We start from the raw sequence: 19,131 nt of genomic DNA, 5'->3' as shown, positions 1-19,131 counted from the left end.
TTGATTGATTGATTGATTGATTGATTGAAAAGTTTATTAACAGCTTGTATATTGGGTACAGTACAGTACAGCTCAAAACATACAATTGTTAAGGGGATGCAGACCAGAGAAAGAGTTTTGTCTTGTTTACATCGGGGTCCCCCATTTCCTATTCATCATATCATTTAAGACATACAAGACATATTTGACATAGAGATGGCTTATTTACAATTTACATTTTAGATTTCGTTCTAATACATCCTAACCGGACATTTAAGACATACCAAGTCTACAGATATACAGTTAGTAACAGAGTCTAAAATGCGAGTAGATGGGGGGGGAAGCTGTCCATTGTACGACAGGTTGAGATTTGTACCATTACCGGAGCCAGTTTTGCAATGCTCTCCCCCGAAGGTGCTCTTTAAGAGAGGTTTTGAAGGTAAGTATAGTTTTACTTTCCTTTACAGTAGTGGGAAGAGCGTTCCACCTTGATGTGGCATAATTGCGAAACGTGTATTCCCCTTTTTTTGTGCCAAATCTGGGTTTTTACATGATTTGTGGAGCTCCCTCTGGTGTTATGATCATGGTATTCCTTGACCTTTGGGAAGAATTTTGACATGTACATGGGTACCATAGAGGTGTAGTGTGTCTTGTAGACCAGGCCCATTGCAAGTAGCTGTACTCTGTCGTCTACTCTAAGCCATCCTAGGTTGTCAGATGAAAGGTCAAGCAGTAGTCTGACCAGTTTATTTTGTGATGTTTGAAGTTTTATTTTTAGCGCCTTGGAGGTGCTATGGTACCATGTCGTGCAAGCATAGTCATAGTACCCTTGAAGGAGTGCTCCTGCCAGAGTTTTCAGGGTGCTTTTGTTTACCAGAGAGGAGATCCGGAGACCCTAACCCTGGAAGAAGCGCCAACCTGCTGAAACCGCCTCGCTCCATAAAAACGTCCTCATTCCAAAGAGATCAAACTCAACCCGGGACAAGAACAAACCCCCTGACGCACTTACCGCTCTCACACACACCCTCTCTCTCTCGGTGATGTGGAGCCCACGGGCCACGGCCTGCTGTGACTGATATCCGTTCTGACACGGAGAACGGGGAGGCTGCCCGTGGCAACCAGCAGAAACATGCTAATAGCGAGGTGCATTAGTGCACTCACACACCGCCTGCTAATCAGATAGGACACTCGCCCCACTCCCCCCCCCACCCAGAGTGGCTCCTCCATCACTCTCGCCAGCACCACACACACATTTACCTCTGATGTCTACACCTTTAGGCCTCCAAACCCACAAGGAGTTACTATCATTTATTTAAATATAAGCAGTAATTAGTGGTGTCATACTGATAGCTAGGGATGTCCCGATTACCTTTTTTTGCTCCCGATCCGATTCCGATCATTTGATTTTGACAATCTGCTGATACCGAGTTTTCCCGATCCGATCTTTATGTAATGCATTAAGAGAAAAAAAAGGTAACAGATAACGGCTGGTCATCCAACGCCATGAATTCAGCTATCTTGACTGTTATGTTTTTGGCCTTTTCACTGTTCTGGAGCAGTTTCTCTTTCCTTTTAAAAGTCTCCGCCTTGCAAACATTGCATCTGGCTGTTACACTGCCTTAACTTTAAATGTTATAATACTTCCAAACTCCTGACATTTTCTCTGTCCCAATTCCCGAGTCACCAGCTGAACGTAGCCTCTCGTTAGCTTACTGCTACAATTAGACACTGCGCCCACTCTGTTGCCAGATTTGAGAGAAATAAGCAACCAGGTCTATGAAAACAAGCCCCAAAGAAGCAACACATACATGATGTTGTGTAATTTGAAACCAAAACTAAGGCCTCAGGATGACTTTAAGACTTGAACATGGTCATTTTTGTTTTGTAACATTGAATACAAAATTTTAAAAAAATATATAAAAAAAAAAAATCCTGATCCCCATATTTTTTCTCCCGATTCCGATCTTTTGAAAATCACGTGATCGGCTCCGATCCCCGATCATGTGATCACGTGATCGGATTGGGTAATCCTACTGATAGCACTCTATTAATGATCGTAATGTATATTTTTCAAGGTGTTTAGCCCTGACATTCAATTGCCTTATGAGGTTGCTCAAGTGCTGCTTATTGACTAGAGGTGCAACTATACCTAACATTAATTTAATAAAATAAAGCTGCATTACAGTCTATGCACACAGAAACCATCGATACATGTGGGATGGATTGATAATGGTTACATTTAACCTTTAAAGTTAATGTTTAGAATGAAAATAACAATACAAATAAGTCTTTACATTGTTACCAGGAGCATACTTCTTCTCCATAGGAGTGACTCATACCTCCAGGAAAGAGACCGGGAAAAGCACCTCTCTTTTGCACACCGTGAGTGCCCGGGGACCCATGTTCTGATAGTGATTTGTGGAAGAAAAAAAAACCCACAGGTATCAAAGCCACTTTACCTGTCTGAGGAAAAATTTGGAATAAAACGTGTTTCTTTGCTTATCATTATTACTGAGGATTATTATTTTATGAATTTGACTTGCATTGCATGGTGTTGGTGCAACTGTTATAAAACAACCTGTGCTGTGGAGCTGACAGTGCAGAAGCAGTATATTAAACATTGAAATGCAAGACAATGCAAGTGTTCGAGTAATGAAGGAAGCTCGTTTAGCTGTCGGAGGTGATCTCAGTCTCCGTTACGCTTTTGGTCTTTTTACTAGGCCACACATTATGTTGAGCACAGTGAGATACTGCAGAGCGTTTTGCACAGGAGACTATCAGGACATCAGTATAATAATGACACAAGTGAGTGTTGCGTTTAGAAACCTTTATTGGAGGTTTTCATGTCAGCAGGCAATCATAACTCGTGTTGTTTATTATAGATCCGGGTGGTTGGGTTGGACGCGCCTGTGAGAAAATAAATAATTACATATAATCGTGATGTAATCAGCGCGTGGAGCGATCTTCAATCAAAGTGTTAATTAACAACATAACTATATTCAATGCAGTCTGTTTGTGGTATTTTAAGCTACATATATCTATTATTATGTAGTAAACACTTACCTGTGCTCCTCCTGTCTCAGGTGCGCAGCCAAAAGAGTCCCCAGGCAAACAAACACCTTTTTCATGGTTCCAGCAGGAGTACACTGAGTAGGATGAATTAGGGTGGTGGTGATTTGTTATTAGATTCATGTTGGTAGATGTCTTGTAGTTATTTTCATATATTAATCATAACTATATTATATTGTGTCTCAAGTATTTTAAAGTCATGTGTATTATCATTGATGTGTGTTGCACTATTCTATGTAAACAGTTCAAGCTATAGCACCCCTGTTGGTGGTAGCACCTACATGTAAGGGTGGGGGCTATATAATGGCTGCTCTTGGTGCCATACCAGTTTGGTATTGTGAGTAATGCAGCAGGCCTTGCTGTGGAGCAAGTGGTGCTAATTATATGTGTATACAAATGCCTACATGGTGGATTTGCTGCATTACAAGCTTCCAGGTCATTCCAACAGGTGGTGTCTGAAGTGGGTTTGACCATGTGAAGAGGTGAAGATGACCAGAGGAAGGGAACAGTCTGATGAAGCTTGTGATGTATGCAGCTAAGAATGGGGCCTTCTCTCACCACAAGTTAAAGTGGCTGAAATATAGAGCACCAGTTTAGTCTTTTTAGATGTTGCCACTGTCTCCTGAAGGCCACATTGTTTAGTTTATCACCACCGTAACTGCTGACACTTAAGGCTTGTTGCCCTGGACATCCAGCAATGTGAAACACCCAATTAGCTCTACGTCCATCTGAAGGAAGTGGGCAAGAATAGTCGGCCCTGGTGAAGCCAGAGATGGAAGATTGGATTTTGGAGCGTGATCCAAAGACTGCTGAGGAGTCTGAACGCCTTTCTGATGTTTTCCAGTCGTCCAGGAAGGGTAACAGAAGCTTTGCTACAACCAGAACAGCTACAAACATGTAAGTCCCGTGTGGGTGATGGGGTCTATGGTCATGGCAGTTTCAGGGTTTGATATGAAAGCGAGCAAATATTGTTTTTTTAATTATATATTGTTACTTCCTGTACTGATGTTGGGGTGAGCTTGAGGCTGTTTCTCACAATCACTGAGGAACACTGGCTTTGAGAAAGGCCATTTGTTTATTGGGCAGGTCATAGGCTTTCTTTAAACATTACCTAAAGTTGGTAACCGTTGCATGGACAGGCATGTTTGTTTGAAGTTTTGTAATGCCTTTGAGATCTGTTGTGTTATTTCAAGTAGTGATGGCGAGATGAAGCCTTATAAGCTTTGAAGCTTTCCAGCCAATTGGTTCGCAAAAGGTTTCATCTCATGAGGCTTCATTTGAACACAAACCCCCCCTGTTGGTCAAAGTGTGTAAAACAGGCAGATTTGACATCTCAACAGTGTGCTCTATCTCATACCGAGTTCCCAATGAGTAAAGCCTTAGAATAAATCTAAACAACGAACATAAAATCATATTTCCATGTTAACAATATTGTATTTATTCCAGTTTAATTATTGTAATTGAAAAGCCTAAGGAGGCTGGTAAACATTGCAATCTAAAGCACTTTCTGAAGCAGTCACGTGGTATCCACAGGCAGCGAGGCTTCGTTTGTCATCGATGACGTCACTGGCCCAAAACGATACTGCCTCGATACAAGCTTCACAAAAAGCTTCGGTGATTACTCGACACACGCTCCGAAGCCTCGGCGCAATACGTAACATCACTCATTTCAAGGAACAGAGTACCCAGAGCTCCTTTACAGCCATGTCAACTCATTGAAACATATTGAGAGGATATGTGTGGAGGTAGTTGGGCCTTTAAAAAGAGTGCTCCCTGTATGTACTTCCTTTTCTAGTCATCTGAAACATCACTTTTTCATACCTTCATGTTAAACAGTTAGACCATTTTTCTGAACTGGATGGATGTTTTTATCTCGGTTTTATAACATTCAAAAATATTTGCTCTTGTGATGAACTACACTTATGCTGAAATCGCCTTTTTAAAAAGGACATTTTGTGCAGTGAGAAGCACCCTACTTCATTCCATTAGGTGACCATCATGAATATACTAGCATGTATTAAGCTAATACAACCTATTAATATTACATACACCATAACATACATACCCTACATACTTAATGTGAACTCCCTGCCTATCAGTGTACTCTTGCTGTCTTAAACAGAATTTTAAAATGGACAGCTCAACTATGATTGTGGTAAAAAAAAGAGACTTACATATTTAAATATATTTATATGACTTCCATGTTTCTGAAAATAAAGTCTTAGCTGAGGATTTGATTTGTTATGATATCATTGTACAAATTAAGTGAATTGCTAAGATGTTGGAACATAAGAAGTCCACTCTTGAGAGCCAAGACTTCTGCAGAGGTTTTATTCATAAGTGAAATTGATGTGTATTCAGATCTGCTCCGAAACTGAATGGGTTCTCAATGCTTCATGCTGCATCCTTCCACCAAGTTGCATACACATCGAGCTACGAGTTAGTCTTAATCATGGCGAACTGAACCGATACCCAACCAACATCATGAATTCCTTGGTGGTAAGGTAGAAATAAAAAACCTGTTCTGAAAAAGACCTATGGCTTTCTTTCTTTCCCGTAACCAACACAGGACCTTACTTCGGAAACCACACCTCGACCAAGGCTTTTTAAATTAATTAAAACAATTGTGCCTTAACCTGTTAAGCCCGAGAGACCCCGGTACCGGGGTACTGCCCAGCATCTTGCAGGAAACAGTGTCTGAGGGCATGTTCATTTAATAAACTATGAATGTTTGATATCCATGTAACGGGAAGAAACTCATCTAACTGATCATTTCAAAAAAAATTCTCCAAAATAACCCCACAATGCTAACGCTGAGCCTCTGAATTAGCAACGAGCGAAAAATGCTAACAGATGACTACACCGAAATTCACTCACAGTCACAAAACCTTATTATTTATCTTTGGTGCACATCCAACACATCGTTTCACATCGTGAGGAGACACAGAATCGAAGGGTACCCTCATTATCACTCAATTGTACGAAATCGCGGAGGTAATAACAAGAACAGACATCAAAACATATGGCGCTAGGTAGCTAAAAACGCTAACATGGCTCACCTGTGTGGTAGTCTGATCAAAAGTGGTCTTCAATGGCATTAAAACGATAAAAACGCTGCTGAAGTTAATCCATAGGTTAATCCAATGTGTCTGTGTCCCTTTGAAATGATTTCTGATAATCCATGAGCATTAAACCTGCTTTTCGGTTTCCAGATGTCAGTTTCATTACAATCGGACCAGTTGTTTCTCCGTTATCATGCTTACAAAAAAAACCATGACATGTAATGTGATAAACATGACTTCCATGGTGGAAGAAGGGATAAATATATCATACATTGCATTAGAAAGGGACTCATTATAATTACTAACTAATAATTAAATGGGTTTTCCATTGTTCATGCTTAACTATTCTACCTAATTTCATGAAATTAGCTCCATTGGATTAGACCAAAACCAACTCGGAGGGAACTGCTAGTTTCTACTCCTAGGTAATTACAAATATAAATATATTTAAAAATCTACTGTGACGATATCTATTAAAGCCTTGGACTCTCCTTCATCTCCTACCCCCATTCATTCAGGCTGATAGAGTTCTCCACATGTTTAACTAGTTAAAATCTTTGTGATCACGCTAATTCAAAAGCTCCTGGATTGGGCGTAGGATATTATTTTTGTCCAAAGGAACGAGTCAAACGGACTCCTTCGGCTCCGTTACACACACTCGGGTTTGATGTTCAGGACATAAATCAAAGACTTATCATTCCATTTGATTTCATCCATCAACCATGGGGATATTATTAAGAGCTATCAAAGAGCCCCAATTGAAACCTTTTTGCTCCATGAGAAACGCGTACCCTCTTCCCCACCATCCGTTCAGTCCTGCTTAGGGGAATTATATGAAGAAAAAAAAGAAGAATTTCATTAAAAAAGAGGGGGGAAAGAATATTATTAACACCAAGCGAGGCTGATTAAAGTTTAATGGCGAGCCAACAGTCTTCAGGCTCTCTCGAACAGTGGCTTCAACAGGTCTTAATCTCCAGTGGCTGGCCAAACAAACGCCTCGATTGAAATGGAAGTGGGGTAGAAACAGGAGAGAAGTTATTGACTCCTTCCATGCCCCGTCCTTCTTGAGGAATCAAAGCCGCTGACTTTACTGGGAATCAATAGGTTTCCACATATTTTTGTTTTGGAGTGTGTGTGTGTGTGTGTGTGTGTGTGTGTGTGTGTGTGTGTGTGTGTGTGTGTGTGTGTGTGTGTGTGTGTGTGTGTGTGTGTGTGTGTGTGTGTGTGTGTGTGTGTGTGTGTGTGTGTGTGTGTGTGTGTGTGTGTGTGTGTGTGTGTGTGTGTGTGTGTGATTACAGTGTTGGCCCGTCAGATCATTCAGTGTGCTCATTAGGATCATCCCTAGTGTTAATGTTCTCATCAGAACTCATCAATACATTATTTATGCCTCCAAAGGAAGACAAAGAGCTGGATTACCGCCTCTCCTTCTCCGTATACTTATTCACTTTCCCCTCTTCTTCCTTGCACTTTCTTTCCAATTTCTGCCATTGTTTGTTCAGCCATCTTGTAAATCTCGTCTATTTGCTTCACCGTCTCACTTTCTTTTGATGAAAATGTGTTCCTTTCTTTAACCTCTAGCATCTGCATCTTCACATACAAGTCCATTCCTCCATGTGTTTTTTTCCTCCTTGTCAAACTCTTCCTGAAGTTGTTTCAGTTATTTGGAGGCGTGTAGCGCAGTGGACTAGTGCGTTGGTATTCGGATCAGGGGGTCACAGGTTCAAACCCCACTGTAGTCAGCATGTCGTTGTGTCCCTGATACTTCATTCACACCAATGGTGTTTCAGGGCCGGTTTGGAGCTGGAGCTTGAAAAGCACCGGGTTTTCCTGTTTGTCTCCTTCTTCCTCCATTTCACAGTTTCCATCCTTGTTCTCCATCATTTCCTCTCGTCTTCTCACTCAAACATCATCATCCTCATCTTCTTCCTCCTTACTCTAAAACCATTTTCACCACACACAGTCACCAGTATGAAGAACTGAACCATCACACGTACAGAGAATTTAAATTCATTGAGGGATTTATGGGCTGCAAGGCTTGTACGGTAATTCTGTTAACAAAAGGTATCCTTAGATGGAATTAAATATTTATCCGTTCTATGAATAACAATTGGCGAGGGAAGGGAGAGGCGGTGTTTACTTTTTCGGGGTTGGTGGGGAGGGGAGCTGATTCTGTTCTGCATCCCGCCTCACTGAGCTGATTGCAGAAAGGGGAGGTAGGGGAGGTTGAGGGGGGGATGACTGGACCCAGGCGGTCATTATGCACGGTTATGCGAGGAGTCCTGTTTTCGGCTCTAATCCTCACCGGAAAGGAAGCAGAGCTGCCGGGTCTCAGCAGGGACTCCGCTTGACGTGCGACCCGCGTTCAAACTCCCACTGTTTGTTTGTGAAGCAGGAGCTGTGGGGGAGGGGGGGGGGGGGGGGGGGGGGGGCTGACCTCTCTCTGCTCCCTGTAACGGCATCTGTCAGATCCACATGTGCAGTCACATGACCACATGAAAAGGAGAGGCCTCATGTGGATCTTAAAACCACCAGACTCAGGGACAGCTTCATCCCGGAGGCCATAAGGCTGTTAAACATACATAACATGCATCTGGCTGAAACTTATCAATATTCCAATTGCTTGTATAAAGACTGTTATTGAACTATTTATATTACATTATATTGTATTTGTACTTACTTGCACTATTTTATCTGTTTTATTGTGTTGGAGGACCTCAGATGTTCATTGTCATAACTACACGATGTACTAATGACAATAACAGCCTTGAATCCTTGAATCCGGGGGTTACATATTGTTTAGTCAGATCTTCTTGCAGATATTGACACTTCTTTTGGATGAAATATCTGACACAGTTGCAAAGTAAAAAAACAACTTAAATTAGAAGCTATTATGTTTGTTTGAACCTGACCTGAACGGAGCGCTTGTTGGTGTTTGTAAACTGTCACTGCAATGTACCTAAAATGTCAGTTTTATCAGCTTATTTTAACAATGGGATCGCATGATTCCCTTCTACAGATCAGTGGTAAACTATCTAGTAATATCAAATAAACTGACAAAACACTGATAATTATGAAGCAACTTTATAATGCCTGGACGGCAACAAGCGTTCCAGTCCCAACTGTGTGCGCCACTTTTTAACGTCCCCTGGTTTCCGTTGTGTTTTGAGCTTCATGCAGCGTTTTTATTTCCCCTAATGGAAGTGTTTTGGCCCGTTGTAGCGTGTTTGCACCCGTAGTAGCGATGCACCCGTTGTAGCGTGTGCACCCGTTGTAGCGTGTTTGCACCCGTAGTAGCGTGTGCACCCGTTGTAGCGTGTTTGCTATGGAAAGCCAAAAGTGCCATAATACGGGGGTGAAAAAACGCGCGAACATACGGGGAGGTCCGTTTTTTCGCGCGAAAAAACGCGCGAACATACGGGGAGGTCCGTTTTTTCGCGTGAAAAAACGGGCCAATATACGGGCGAATGTTCGCGCGGTTTTTTATATGATAATGAGCCCCTCCTTCTGATTTCCTTAGCCAATAAGTTAAAAGTGTCTGTAACCAATCAGTGAAGGGTAAAGCCAGACCAAAACAATCTGTAGATGAAAAGTTCCTGACATGGTGAGGCTGTGCTGTAAATTGTGCATTATTCCAGATTCAGGGGACTAAGTATTAATTTGCCTTTGAATATAATAAATATATCAATCAATATATCAATATAACCTGCCTTCATTGTTTTTTTTAAATAAAATGGCATTACCCTTTTCCTTAAACCTCTGGAGTGTGAAGTGAAGGTATTTTCTCAATTTTTAGATGTCTCCTTAAATCCACTTTTAAATGTACTTCTTATAACATGGCATGGTGTTACATGTCAAAATGTTCAGTAGTCTCTGGTGTTGCTAGAAATGCAAATTCACTCACCTTAGAGCACTGTCTTATGAGAAACCTAGCTTAGAAATCCGATTTTTGGAAAACTTCAAAACTGTTGTGAAACACATATGTACTCATGTCATCCATTTTTTTTGGTGTTTCATATTTTGTTCACCAAAGTCTTTGGTTCACAAAAGTAGTGAAATATATCAATTACACTATAAGCCTATATAAAAGTGTTGTTCATGTCTAAAATGAAAATGTGTAAATTATAATTTAGAGTAAAATATTTCCATCCCTCTACTTTCACCACAGAAAAGTTACATCAGGACTGAATAATGACTTCATATTCCATACCAAGGTTTATGTGATGTGTACAAATACAAATTCAGCATTTCAACTTTATTTTTCAACCAACTATTTATGTTAACATATGAAACTGTAAAATCTCAATATTTCCAATATCAGAACTTTTTCAACCAACTATTCATTATAAATGTAAAGACAGGGGGTCTTTGTCCATGGTCTTTGTCTGTCTTCCAAGACAGTGGGTCTGGCTGCTGTGTAGGTGGGGCTGATGGTGCATGGCCTGCTGGTGGCTGTGTCGGAGGGAGGTAGGTGGGATTGTCCCGGGTTGATGCTGGGATTGTCCCGGGTTGATGCTGGTGGCTGGATGGGAGGTACGTGTGCTAGGCGAGACTTCTTTGCTGGCTGGGTTGATCGTGATGGCTGTGGTGGAGACCTTTGTATCGAGGTGTATCTTAATCTTGTGGCAGGCACAGATGGAGGTGGAGGCCGCTGTAGGGATGCTGGTCCTCTGGTCCTCGGGTCCTTGGTGGTGATGGCTGTGGTGGACGCCTTTGTACCGAGGTGTATCTTAATCTTGTGGCAGGCACAGATGGAGGTGGAGGCCGCTGTAGGGATGCTGGTCCTCTGGTCATTGGTGGTGATGGCTGTGGTAGAGGTCTTTGAGCCACGGTAGATTTTGACCTGGGGGCCGGCACAGATGAAGGTTCTGGCTGCTGGATAAACGCCACCTCTGGGCCACTAGGCCCAGGCAGCTGTGAAATCTGAAGGAAAAAAAACATACCTTTACATTTAGCAAATCAAAATAACTGTATGACGTATTTTTCTCTAATCAAAAATGGAAATAAATCCACATGCCATATTATGACTTTTATGAAGGATTAAAGCCTTCTTCATTTCCAGTATATAATACAGTGATAACACACACAACCCGGTTGACTGTACTCACTTTAACCTGGCTCTGTTGTCCACTGATAGGCATAGTGCTGTGTACCTGGACTCACATTCAGGTTCAGGTCCGGACTCAAGTCCAGAGGTTCAGGTTCAGGTCCGGACTTATAAGTCCGGACTTGGGTCAAGTTGTGTGAGTAACTAAAGTGAACTTATTGTGAGCTAATTATCAATTGAAAATAAACTCATAATCAACTCAAATTCAAACTCGTCAGGTTTATTGTGCCCCCTTCCAACTTGTGTCTACACCATGTATTTTCTATAACTCTACATGTGTTACTAACTACACAACACAACTACATACATAGTGATGTACATACAAGACTCAATCTGCAAGAGTACAAGTCTATGTGTTCTTGTTCAAGAACAACAGCATATTGACATTGTTTGGGTGAAGTGTTGCTCTTTCGGCAGACACTATATCACCATACATGCAAAGGAGTTAGCTTAGCTACACTACCAAATATGGCAACCAGCATCCCACGCTGTCAGTGTCCACTATGTCTAAGCCAGCTTCCCTTGACGTCACACAGATCTCGCGAGCAGTTGCGATATTTTGCGAGACTTCGTGAGTTCAGTAATGGCCGCCATATCAGAAGCCAAAACAATGTTTTTCGTCTTTTCTCAAGGCAAATTTCTCGATCTATGGAAGGTTTTAGATGGTTTAGAACAAAAAGGAGAATATACGTAAGTACCGGTTCCCGACGTTCCGGTTTTAACCGGACTTGAACCGAAACTTTTTACAAGTCCAGTACCGGTTCGGCGTACCGGTACGCAGCACATCATAGGCACAATATTAGCATAGCATTAGCGCGCTATTAGAATTTCAATAATATGAACAATTATGAACTCAGACCAGCATTTCACATATTTATACAAGCAGAATACACTTGAAATGTAAGCCAAACTACTGCACGGGAGTCATACACCTAGTAACATAGAAGAACAAAGAAGCTAGCGGACGCCATTAGCCACTGTAGTGGAGCCGAACTAGCTGACAGAATGACATTAAACTACACATAAAGAACAGTTTCAAAAACACTTCTTAGATCGAAATATGACATAATCTTTGTACACACTACTAACCTGTTGAACAGGAGAAATGAATGAAGCAGAGGGAACGTTGTTGCCGTTCCAGCCAGAATGCCAAGTCTGCGGCAGACACATAATAACAACACTTACTTTACGGCATGCGCTCAGCAACACATTCCCTTTTACGGCATGCCCACTGAGGCCTTTCCGTGTCCTATACTGCCCTCTGCTGTTTGTAATGATATACAATATTTAACATAAACATGCCTTCGAGAGTATAACTTAATTTATACAAGACAATATACATTGAAAATGTGCCCACATATTTATGCGGTTATCTGAATCATATTTTCTACCCCTTATATTCGAAAATATATGATTAAATATCTAAAATATGCGCACTTCGACGCTGCGTGGGTGGACTCCAGTTATATCTTTCAAACTAAATCTATCCACTATCTGCTTGTAGACTAACGGTCAAAGGGTCTAATATCCGGGAGGGCCGGGCTCGAGTCTCGGAAAGGAAACGTTTTTTTGTGTTATCTCTTTTCATTCACTTACAATCTTTGTATAAATGCAAAGTATTCCAAGGTCTGCTTCACCTTAATTGTCCCAACTGCTTGGCAACAGCTGTCTGTTCTCCAGTTGTTTAAGGTGGTAGCCTGTCGCCTGCGTTCATGTTTCAAATAAATGGGAATTGATCAGCCTCAGATGTATTAATTTATAAAAAAAAATTTTTTTTAATTCGAATGTTTCTCTTCAGTGCAATTGCAATTGCACATTGCATCATTTTTGTGTTCTTTGTTCTGTTTTAGAAAGGAAGGATTGTTTACTTTTTTCGTTGTCTACAAAACCGGAAAAACAACATAATTGTGCTTTTCCAGACACTGAAGAAAGAAAAATACCATGAATTTTCGGTATCAGGGCTGTTAGGGAAAAGATCAGGCAATATATCTTGAGAGAAAACTTATCTTTTGATCCCGTTTGAATTGTGCCACGAATTACACTTATGATGTTTGTCATCTTAAACAATCACTTCCATGTCAAAAAACTCAGTTTGTCGTAAAACTGTTGAAATATAAGACTATGAAAAATACGCAACTAGAAATAAGTGAAATGTGCCAACGTGACGGCCGTCTTGGTGTGTGGTGCGCGACGGGAGATGTAGGTCATTGACTGGTTTCAGGCAAAAAAAAAGTGTTACTTCACAGTTTTACGACACATTTAAATTTTTTTGACTTGCAAAATTATCTTTTAAATTGACAAAAATCATATGTGTAATTTGTGGTTCAATTCAAACGGGATCGAAAGATAATCTTTCTCTCTCCATTTACTTCAATACATACCTTTTCCGAAATAAGGTCCCATGGAGCTCAACCGGAAAGGGAGGGACTTCGCCTCTCTATAAGCATGCAGCAGCAGTAGCAGCAGCCGGAAAAATGTCCACGAGAAACTTCATCTTGCGTTGCAAAAGGACAATAAATGACTGCACAAGACTTCTCCAAACAGATGATGCCGGTCATGCCGTGTTACAATCCACAGTAACGAGGTAAGGGCCAAGCCTATTGCTACTGTTAGAAATTAAAATCAATGTTTTAATGGGGAAATGTAGTTTAAACATGCCGTCAGTTTTAATGCTCTTTTATACTGAAAAACCAGAAATTCTTGTGCACAAGCAGTTAAGCTTTTATTCTGAAAATCCTTCATCTCCGGTTAGCATTTAGCATGTGGCTAATATACGATTTCCTGAAGAGGTGAATTTAGTAGCGAAATGAGAGAGTGGTGCAAACCGAAGCCTACTGACTTAACACTACAACTATAGATGTCGAGATACTACCATGCTGAATATTAAATGAAGGTACAGTTTATTTGAATACATTATTTACAGACGAGAGTAGCATGTGACAACATCCGGAATGACCGGAAACCAAACGAGCCGAGAAGTATTGTTTAGAGTATTGATTACAGCGTTTAGAATGTGTTAAATGAAGAGTGATGAAAGAGAATATGAGGAGAAACTGCGTGTTAAGCATATATTGAATGTGAAAAGAACCTATCCTCTGTTTAAATGCAATAACGGACATTAGAGACGAGGCGAGCCGGCTGGCGGGGAGGAGCCAGCAGACGATATATAAACAGCACCGGAGGAGAGATCCGGGCTCTTCTCTTCCCTATCGAGGAGAGCCAGATCACAGCTGTTTGTCTGACTGAACAATATTCTGTCTGTAACACTACCGCGCCTCTTTTAATTAAAGTACCCAATTGAACTTTCACAGAGACTCCATTTAGTCTCCTATTTTAAAGCGTCTCTCCTGGTCGGGAGAATAACGTACACAGTTAACACTACTACCAACACAAAGGAATGTAGTTTGTTTTTGCATGTAACCTAAACTGAGGTTGTGTGAGATCTTTCACACTTACAAATTCTGTCTTCTCCCCTATTTCACCAAACCGTTTACTGGCAGGTTAGAAACCATGGAAAGGAGCCTCGATTGGTCACGGGGCAGGCTAATTAACGTCCCTACAGGTGATCTTTTACTTCAGGACCTTCGGGAATATATACTTGAAGTCCGGAGATCTTGGCCTACCACACCCGCACAACAAGGTAGGTCGATGTGATAATTGTTCACTTTAGCATAGGCTTTCGTTGATAAACCAGTGCTAGTATTGTTGAGTACTAAGTGTCCAACAGGCCAATACATTTTAAAGTAATTATTTGTTTTAAATATGGGTAATACCAATATAAACACCTTTTTTAATCTGTAGTTGCCAGCTATTAATTACAACATTCTGGTGAGACGCTCTGAGTCTCGAGTTGTCCACTTAAAACTGTACTCCAAATTCCACCTTTATATCCTGCCACAGTAGAGGAGACGCTATTCCCCCTCCCCCGTCGAGGGCAGTCTGGCCATCTGTAGTACACCACGTATCATCAAACGTGTGAATGAGGACATTGAAAGGGTGCCAGAGGGGGAGTCTCTGTCTTCAGGGTTGGAAGACACAGACTGCAACTATGTATCTCTATGCCCATACACATTTATGCTTTTGTTCTTACTGTATACTACAACTATAGTGTATTGCATGTCCACTGGTTTAATGCCAAACTGCATTTCATTTTTTTTTAAAGTATCTTTAGGCTGGGCAATGACAATAAAATAGACGCATTGTGTGCGTTTCTGGCACAACGGCATAAATGCGTTGCTTTTACAACAATGACAATAAATGTAATCTAATGTTTTGCTGTTGTTGCAGGTCATTCTGGCTACCACGCCCCACTCATTTTGTTGGGTGGTCGAGGTCCCCCACAATTCAGCATTTCCAGAGAGCAAATCTCTTTTTTGAGGAGCTGTGGTTTTACAGCAACAAAGATGGCACAGATATTAAAAGTATCTCTGCGCACAGTGAGACGGCGATTGAGGTATGTAGCAATGTCTTCAACATTGGAAGTGCCATCTTGTCTCAATTTATTGTAAACATCCCAAGGAGGGGTTGTAGCCATGTTACACTATGCATGTTGTAAAGTAAATCTGAATACCGTAGGTCTCATATATTTAAAACATGTTTATTTTTCAGGCAGTTCCACATGCTGCGCTCTGGGACATACTCCACCATCTCAGATGCTACACTAGACGACCTCATCAAGGAGATAGTGGCTGGGAATAACCAGATTGGCCCTGAATCTGTCAGGGCACAGCTGCAGGCCCAGCAGATGTGGATACAGAGACGCAGAGTGCGGGACAGCATGAGGCGGATAGACCCAGAAGCAGCTTCACTGGACATGTCCTCTCAAGCTGCAGAAGACAACTCCAAAACAGTGGAGGATCTGCAGAAGCAACTGCAGGAGTTAAGAGTCCAGCGAGAGTTTTGCTAACAGAGGTTTGCTGGCTCCGACGACAACATCCGATTCTATACAAGGTAATGTTTTGGCTAAATTCTATCCAAGTTTTTGAGATGGGTTAGCTTATAAAGAATCCTGTTTACCTGCCGTGTGACCGCTGACTATATGCATGCAGTGTTGGAATAAGTACTCAACTTAACTGAAGTATAAGTACAAATACTATGGTTTTAAAATACTCCTGAACTGAACATGTAGAATCATAAATCCTGTGTTTTCATATATAAAAAGTAACTAGAAACTATGAAGGTTAACTAAATGTGGTGGAGTAAAACATATTAATACTAACAACATACTGAGAATATTTTACTACAAGTGGAAATCTTCAAAACCTTACCAAAGTAAAAGTATGTCAATATCCACTGCGTTTCCCCCAGTTGCACACGTAAGAATGAAGAGTAAACGTAGTCATTGTGTGTAAAATGTTCCCTGTATGTTTTAGATTATTATTACTGCTGCTAATGTAGTTGCTACATTTTACTGCTGTAGATTACTATACCTGCACCTAGTGCCTTCTTACTCAGTCTATTTGAATTGTAATGTATTATAGCAAACAAGAGGAAAGCATTAGCCCATGTGTTACAGTTAACACGATTGTATTTACTGTCAATTAATGACTGACATGTGTCTTTTGTGTACAGATTCCCGAGCTATAACCACCTGATGGCCTTCTGGTTTTTAATTGAGCCTTCAATTCATTAAATGGTTTGTGTTACTAGAGCGATATCAACTGCCAAGAGTAATGAAGAAGTGGTTACACACGCACGTCCATCAACGGTAGGTTATGTTTCTTTTAACACACAATCTAAACACAAACTGAAGGGAAAATGTCTCTCCGACATTTCATTGCTTTTGTGTAGGCTAAAAGGCTAAAGTACTCAATCCTTTTTGAATACATCAGAGAACTAAAACAACTTAATGTTTTTCCCATAGTGTGCTACACTCATGACATTAATATAGTAACCTTTTTTTGTTTTTATCTTCCAGAGACAGCTGCTTCAGCCAATTGACGAGTTCTTCCTTTTTCTATGCTTCCTGTCGGTGGGTTTGAAAGAGAGGGACCTTGCAAACCGCTTCAACGTACACCAGTCCTCTGTGAGCCGCATCATTGCAACATGGACAAGTTTTCTTACAACTTTATTGGGGTCACAGTGCATCTGGCTTACACCTGCAGAAGTTCAAGCCCACCTCCCAGAGGCATTCAAAGATTTCCCAGACACACAGGTGATCCTGGATTGCACAGAGCTGAGGTGTCAAACACCATCCTCACTCCTCCTCCAAAGTGAAATGTATTCTACATAGAAATCTCACTGCACCATGAAAGCCCTGGTTGGCATAGCCCCACATGGTGCAGTGACATTTGTTTCCAGTCTGTATGGTGGTTCTGTCAGCGACAAGGAGATTTTCAAACAATCTGGAATAGCTTCGTTGTTGACTGAAAACATAGCAGTGATGGTAGATAAGAGCTTCCTGATCAGCGATTGCTGCAAATGCAAGGTGTACTGCCCACCTTTTCTGTCAAAGCAGAAGCAAATGCCAGCCTATGAGGTGAGGGAGACACAGGCCATTGCCAGACTGAGGGTTCATGTAGAGCGTGTCATTAGGAGGATAAAAGAGAACAAACTTTTTGATGGTGAATCCCACATAGGTATTGTTTGTATTCTTATCGATAGTCATGAACTTTCTCTTGTGACAAAATAGACTCTCCGTTAGTAAACGTTTACTCTGTGTAAAAGTGATTTCTGTGTGTAAAAGTGAGGTAACATGTGTAGATGAATAACATCAACTTGTATTCGTCCCACACATACACACCTATAGATGTAGTTATATTTGTGTCTGTGACTTTATATTGAATGGGAAATAACTGGAAAATACCTGTGTAAGAGAGAGACTCCTGTCCCGCCTCTCCATTTTATTTTTAGTTGTGCATTGTTATTTGTGCTTTAGAAACATTCCACTTGAACTTTATTTGAATGAACTTAGTAGTAATTATTGTCCTATATTTCTTTCAGATTTCACAGCTGCCTGGGCCTAGGAGAAAGAACCTCCATCTGTGCCTGCACCAAGGTCAAGATCTACCGTTGCTCAAGGGCCTTCACCAGAGCCATCACCACCGAGGACCAAAGGACCAGCATCACTACAGCGGCCTCCATCTGTCCCTGCCACAAGATCAAGATACACCTCGGTACAAAGGCCTCCACCACAGCCATCGCGTTCAACCCAGCCAGCAAAGAAGTCTCGCCTAGCAGACGTACCTCCAATCCAGCCACCAGCATCAACCCGGGACAATCCCACCTACCTCCCTCCGACACAGCCACCAGCAGGCCATGCACCATCAGCCCCACCTACACAGCAGCCAGACCCACTGTCTTGGAAGACAGACAAAGACCATGGACAAAGACCCCCTGTCTTTACATTTATAATGAATAGTTGGTTGAAAAAGTTCTGATATTGGAAATATTGAGATTTTACAGTTTCATATGTTAACATAAATAGTTGGTTGAAAAATAAAGTTGAAATGCTGAATTTGTATTTGTACACATCACATAAACCTTGGTATGGAATATGAAGTCATTATTCAGTCCTGATGTAACTTTTCTGTGGTGAAAGTAGAGGGATGGAAATATTTTACTCTAAATTATAATTTACACATTTTCATTTTAGACATGAACAACACTTTTATATAGGCTTATAGTGTAATTGATATATTTCACTACTTTTGTGAACCAAAGACTTTGGTGAACAAAATCTGAAACACCAAAAAAAATGGATGACATGAGTACATATGTGTTTCACAACAGTTTTGAAGTTTTCCAAAAATCGGATTTCTAAGCTAGGTTTCTCATAAGACAGTGCTCTAAGGTGAGTGAATTTGCATTTCTAGCAACACCAGAGACTACTGAACATTTTGACATGTAACACCATGCCATGTTATAAGAAGTACATTTAAAAGTGGATTTAAGGAGACATCTAAAAATTGAGAAAAT

At 41.1% G+C, this 19,131-nt stretch overlaps 1 protein-coding gene across 10 annotated transcripts; it reads left to right on the top strand.

Annotated features, from left to right (window-relative positions):
- The first annotated feature begins 14,582 nt into the window (after positions 1–14,582).
- Positions 14,583–18,708, top strand: LOC307018239 (uncharacterized protein). Of its 10 annotated transcripts, none has more exons than XR_013802383.1 (6): positions 14,583–14,854; positions 15,502–15,667; positions 15,823–16,164; positions 16,864–16,921; positions 17,132–17,185; positions 18,157–18,708. XR_013802383.1 is itself a non-coding variant. In XM_079648379.1 (6 exons), exons 4-6 carry the CDS (start codon positions 16,887–16,889, stop codon positions 18,572–18,574), a joined length of 507 nt encoding a protein of 168 aa, XP_079504505.1. In that variant the 5' UTR covers positions 14,745–14,854; positions 15,502–15,667; positions 15,823–16,164; positions 16,864–16,886; the 3' UTR covers positions 18,575–18,708. The 10 variants fall into 10 exon arrangements, 2 of the variants coding, with proteins under 2 accessions (XP_079504505.1, XP_079504506.1); XR_013802384.1 differs by having other exon boundaries at positions 17,132–17,368; XR_013802386.1 differs by having other exon boundaries at positions 16,786–16,921.
- Positions 18,709–19,131: the final 423 nt, after the last annotated feature.

The sequence above is a fragment of the Notothenia rossii genome (genome assembly GCF_949606895.1).
Source record: "Notothenia rossii genome assembly, chromosome: 9".
Lineage (NCBI taxonomy): Eukaryota > Metazoa > Chordata > Actinopteri > Perciformes > Nototheniidae > Notothenia > Notothenia rossii.
Note: the sequence above shows the minus strand (reverse complement) of the source record. Positions and strands in the feature narration are given on the sequence as shown.

Excerpts from the sequence above, each read along its gene's own strand:
- LOC307018239 (XM_079648379.1), top strand. The coding sequence starts at position 16,887 with ATGAAGAAGTGGTTACACACGCACGTCCATCAACG. Across the intron at positions 16,922-17,131 it reads CACACGCACGTCCATCAACG|AGACAGCTGCTTCAGCCAAT; the intron begins GTAGGTTATGTT and ends TTTATCTTCCAG. Across the intron at positions 17,186-18,156 it reads TTTTTCTATGCTTCCTGTCG|ATTTCACAGCTGCCTGGGCC; the intron begins GTGGGTTTGAAA and ends TATTTCTTTCAG.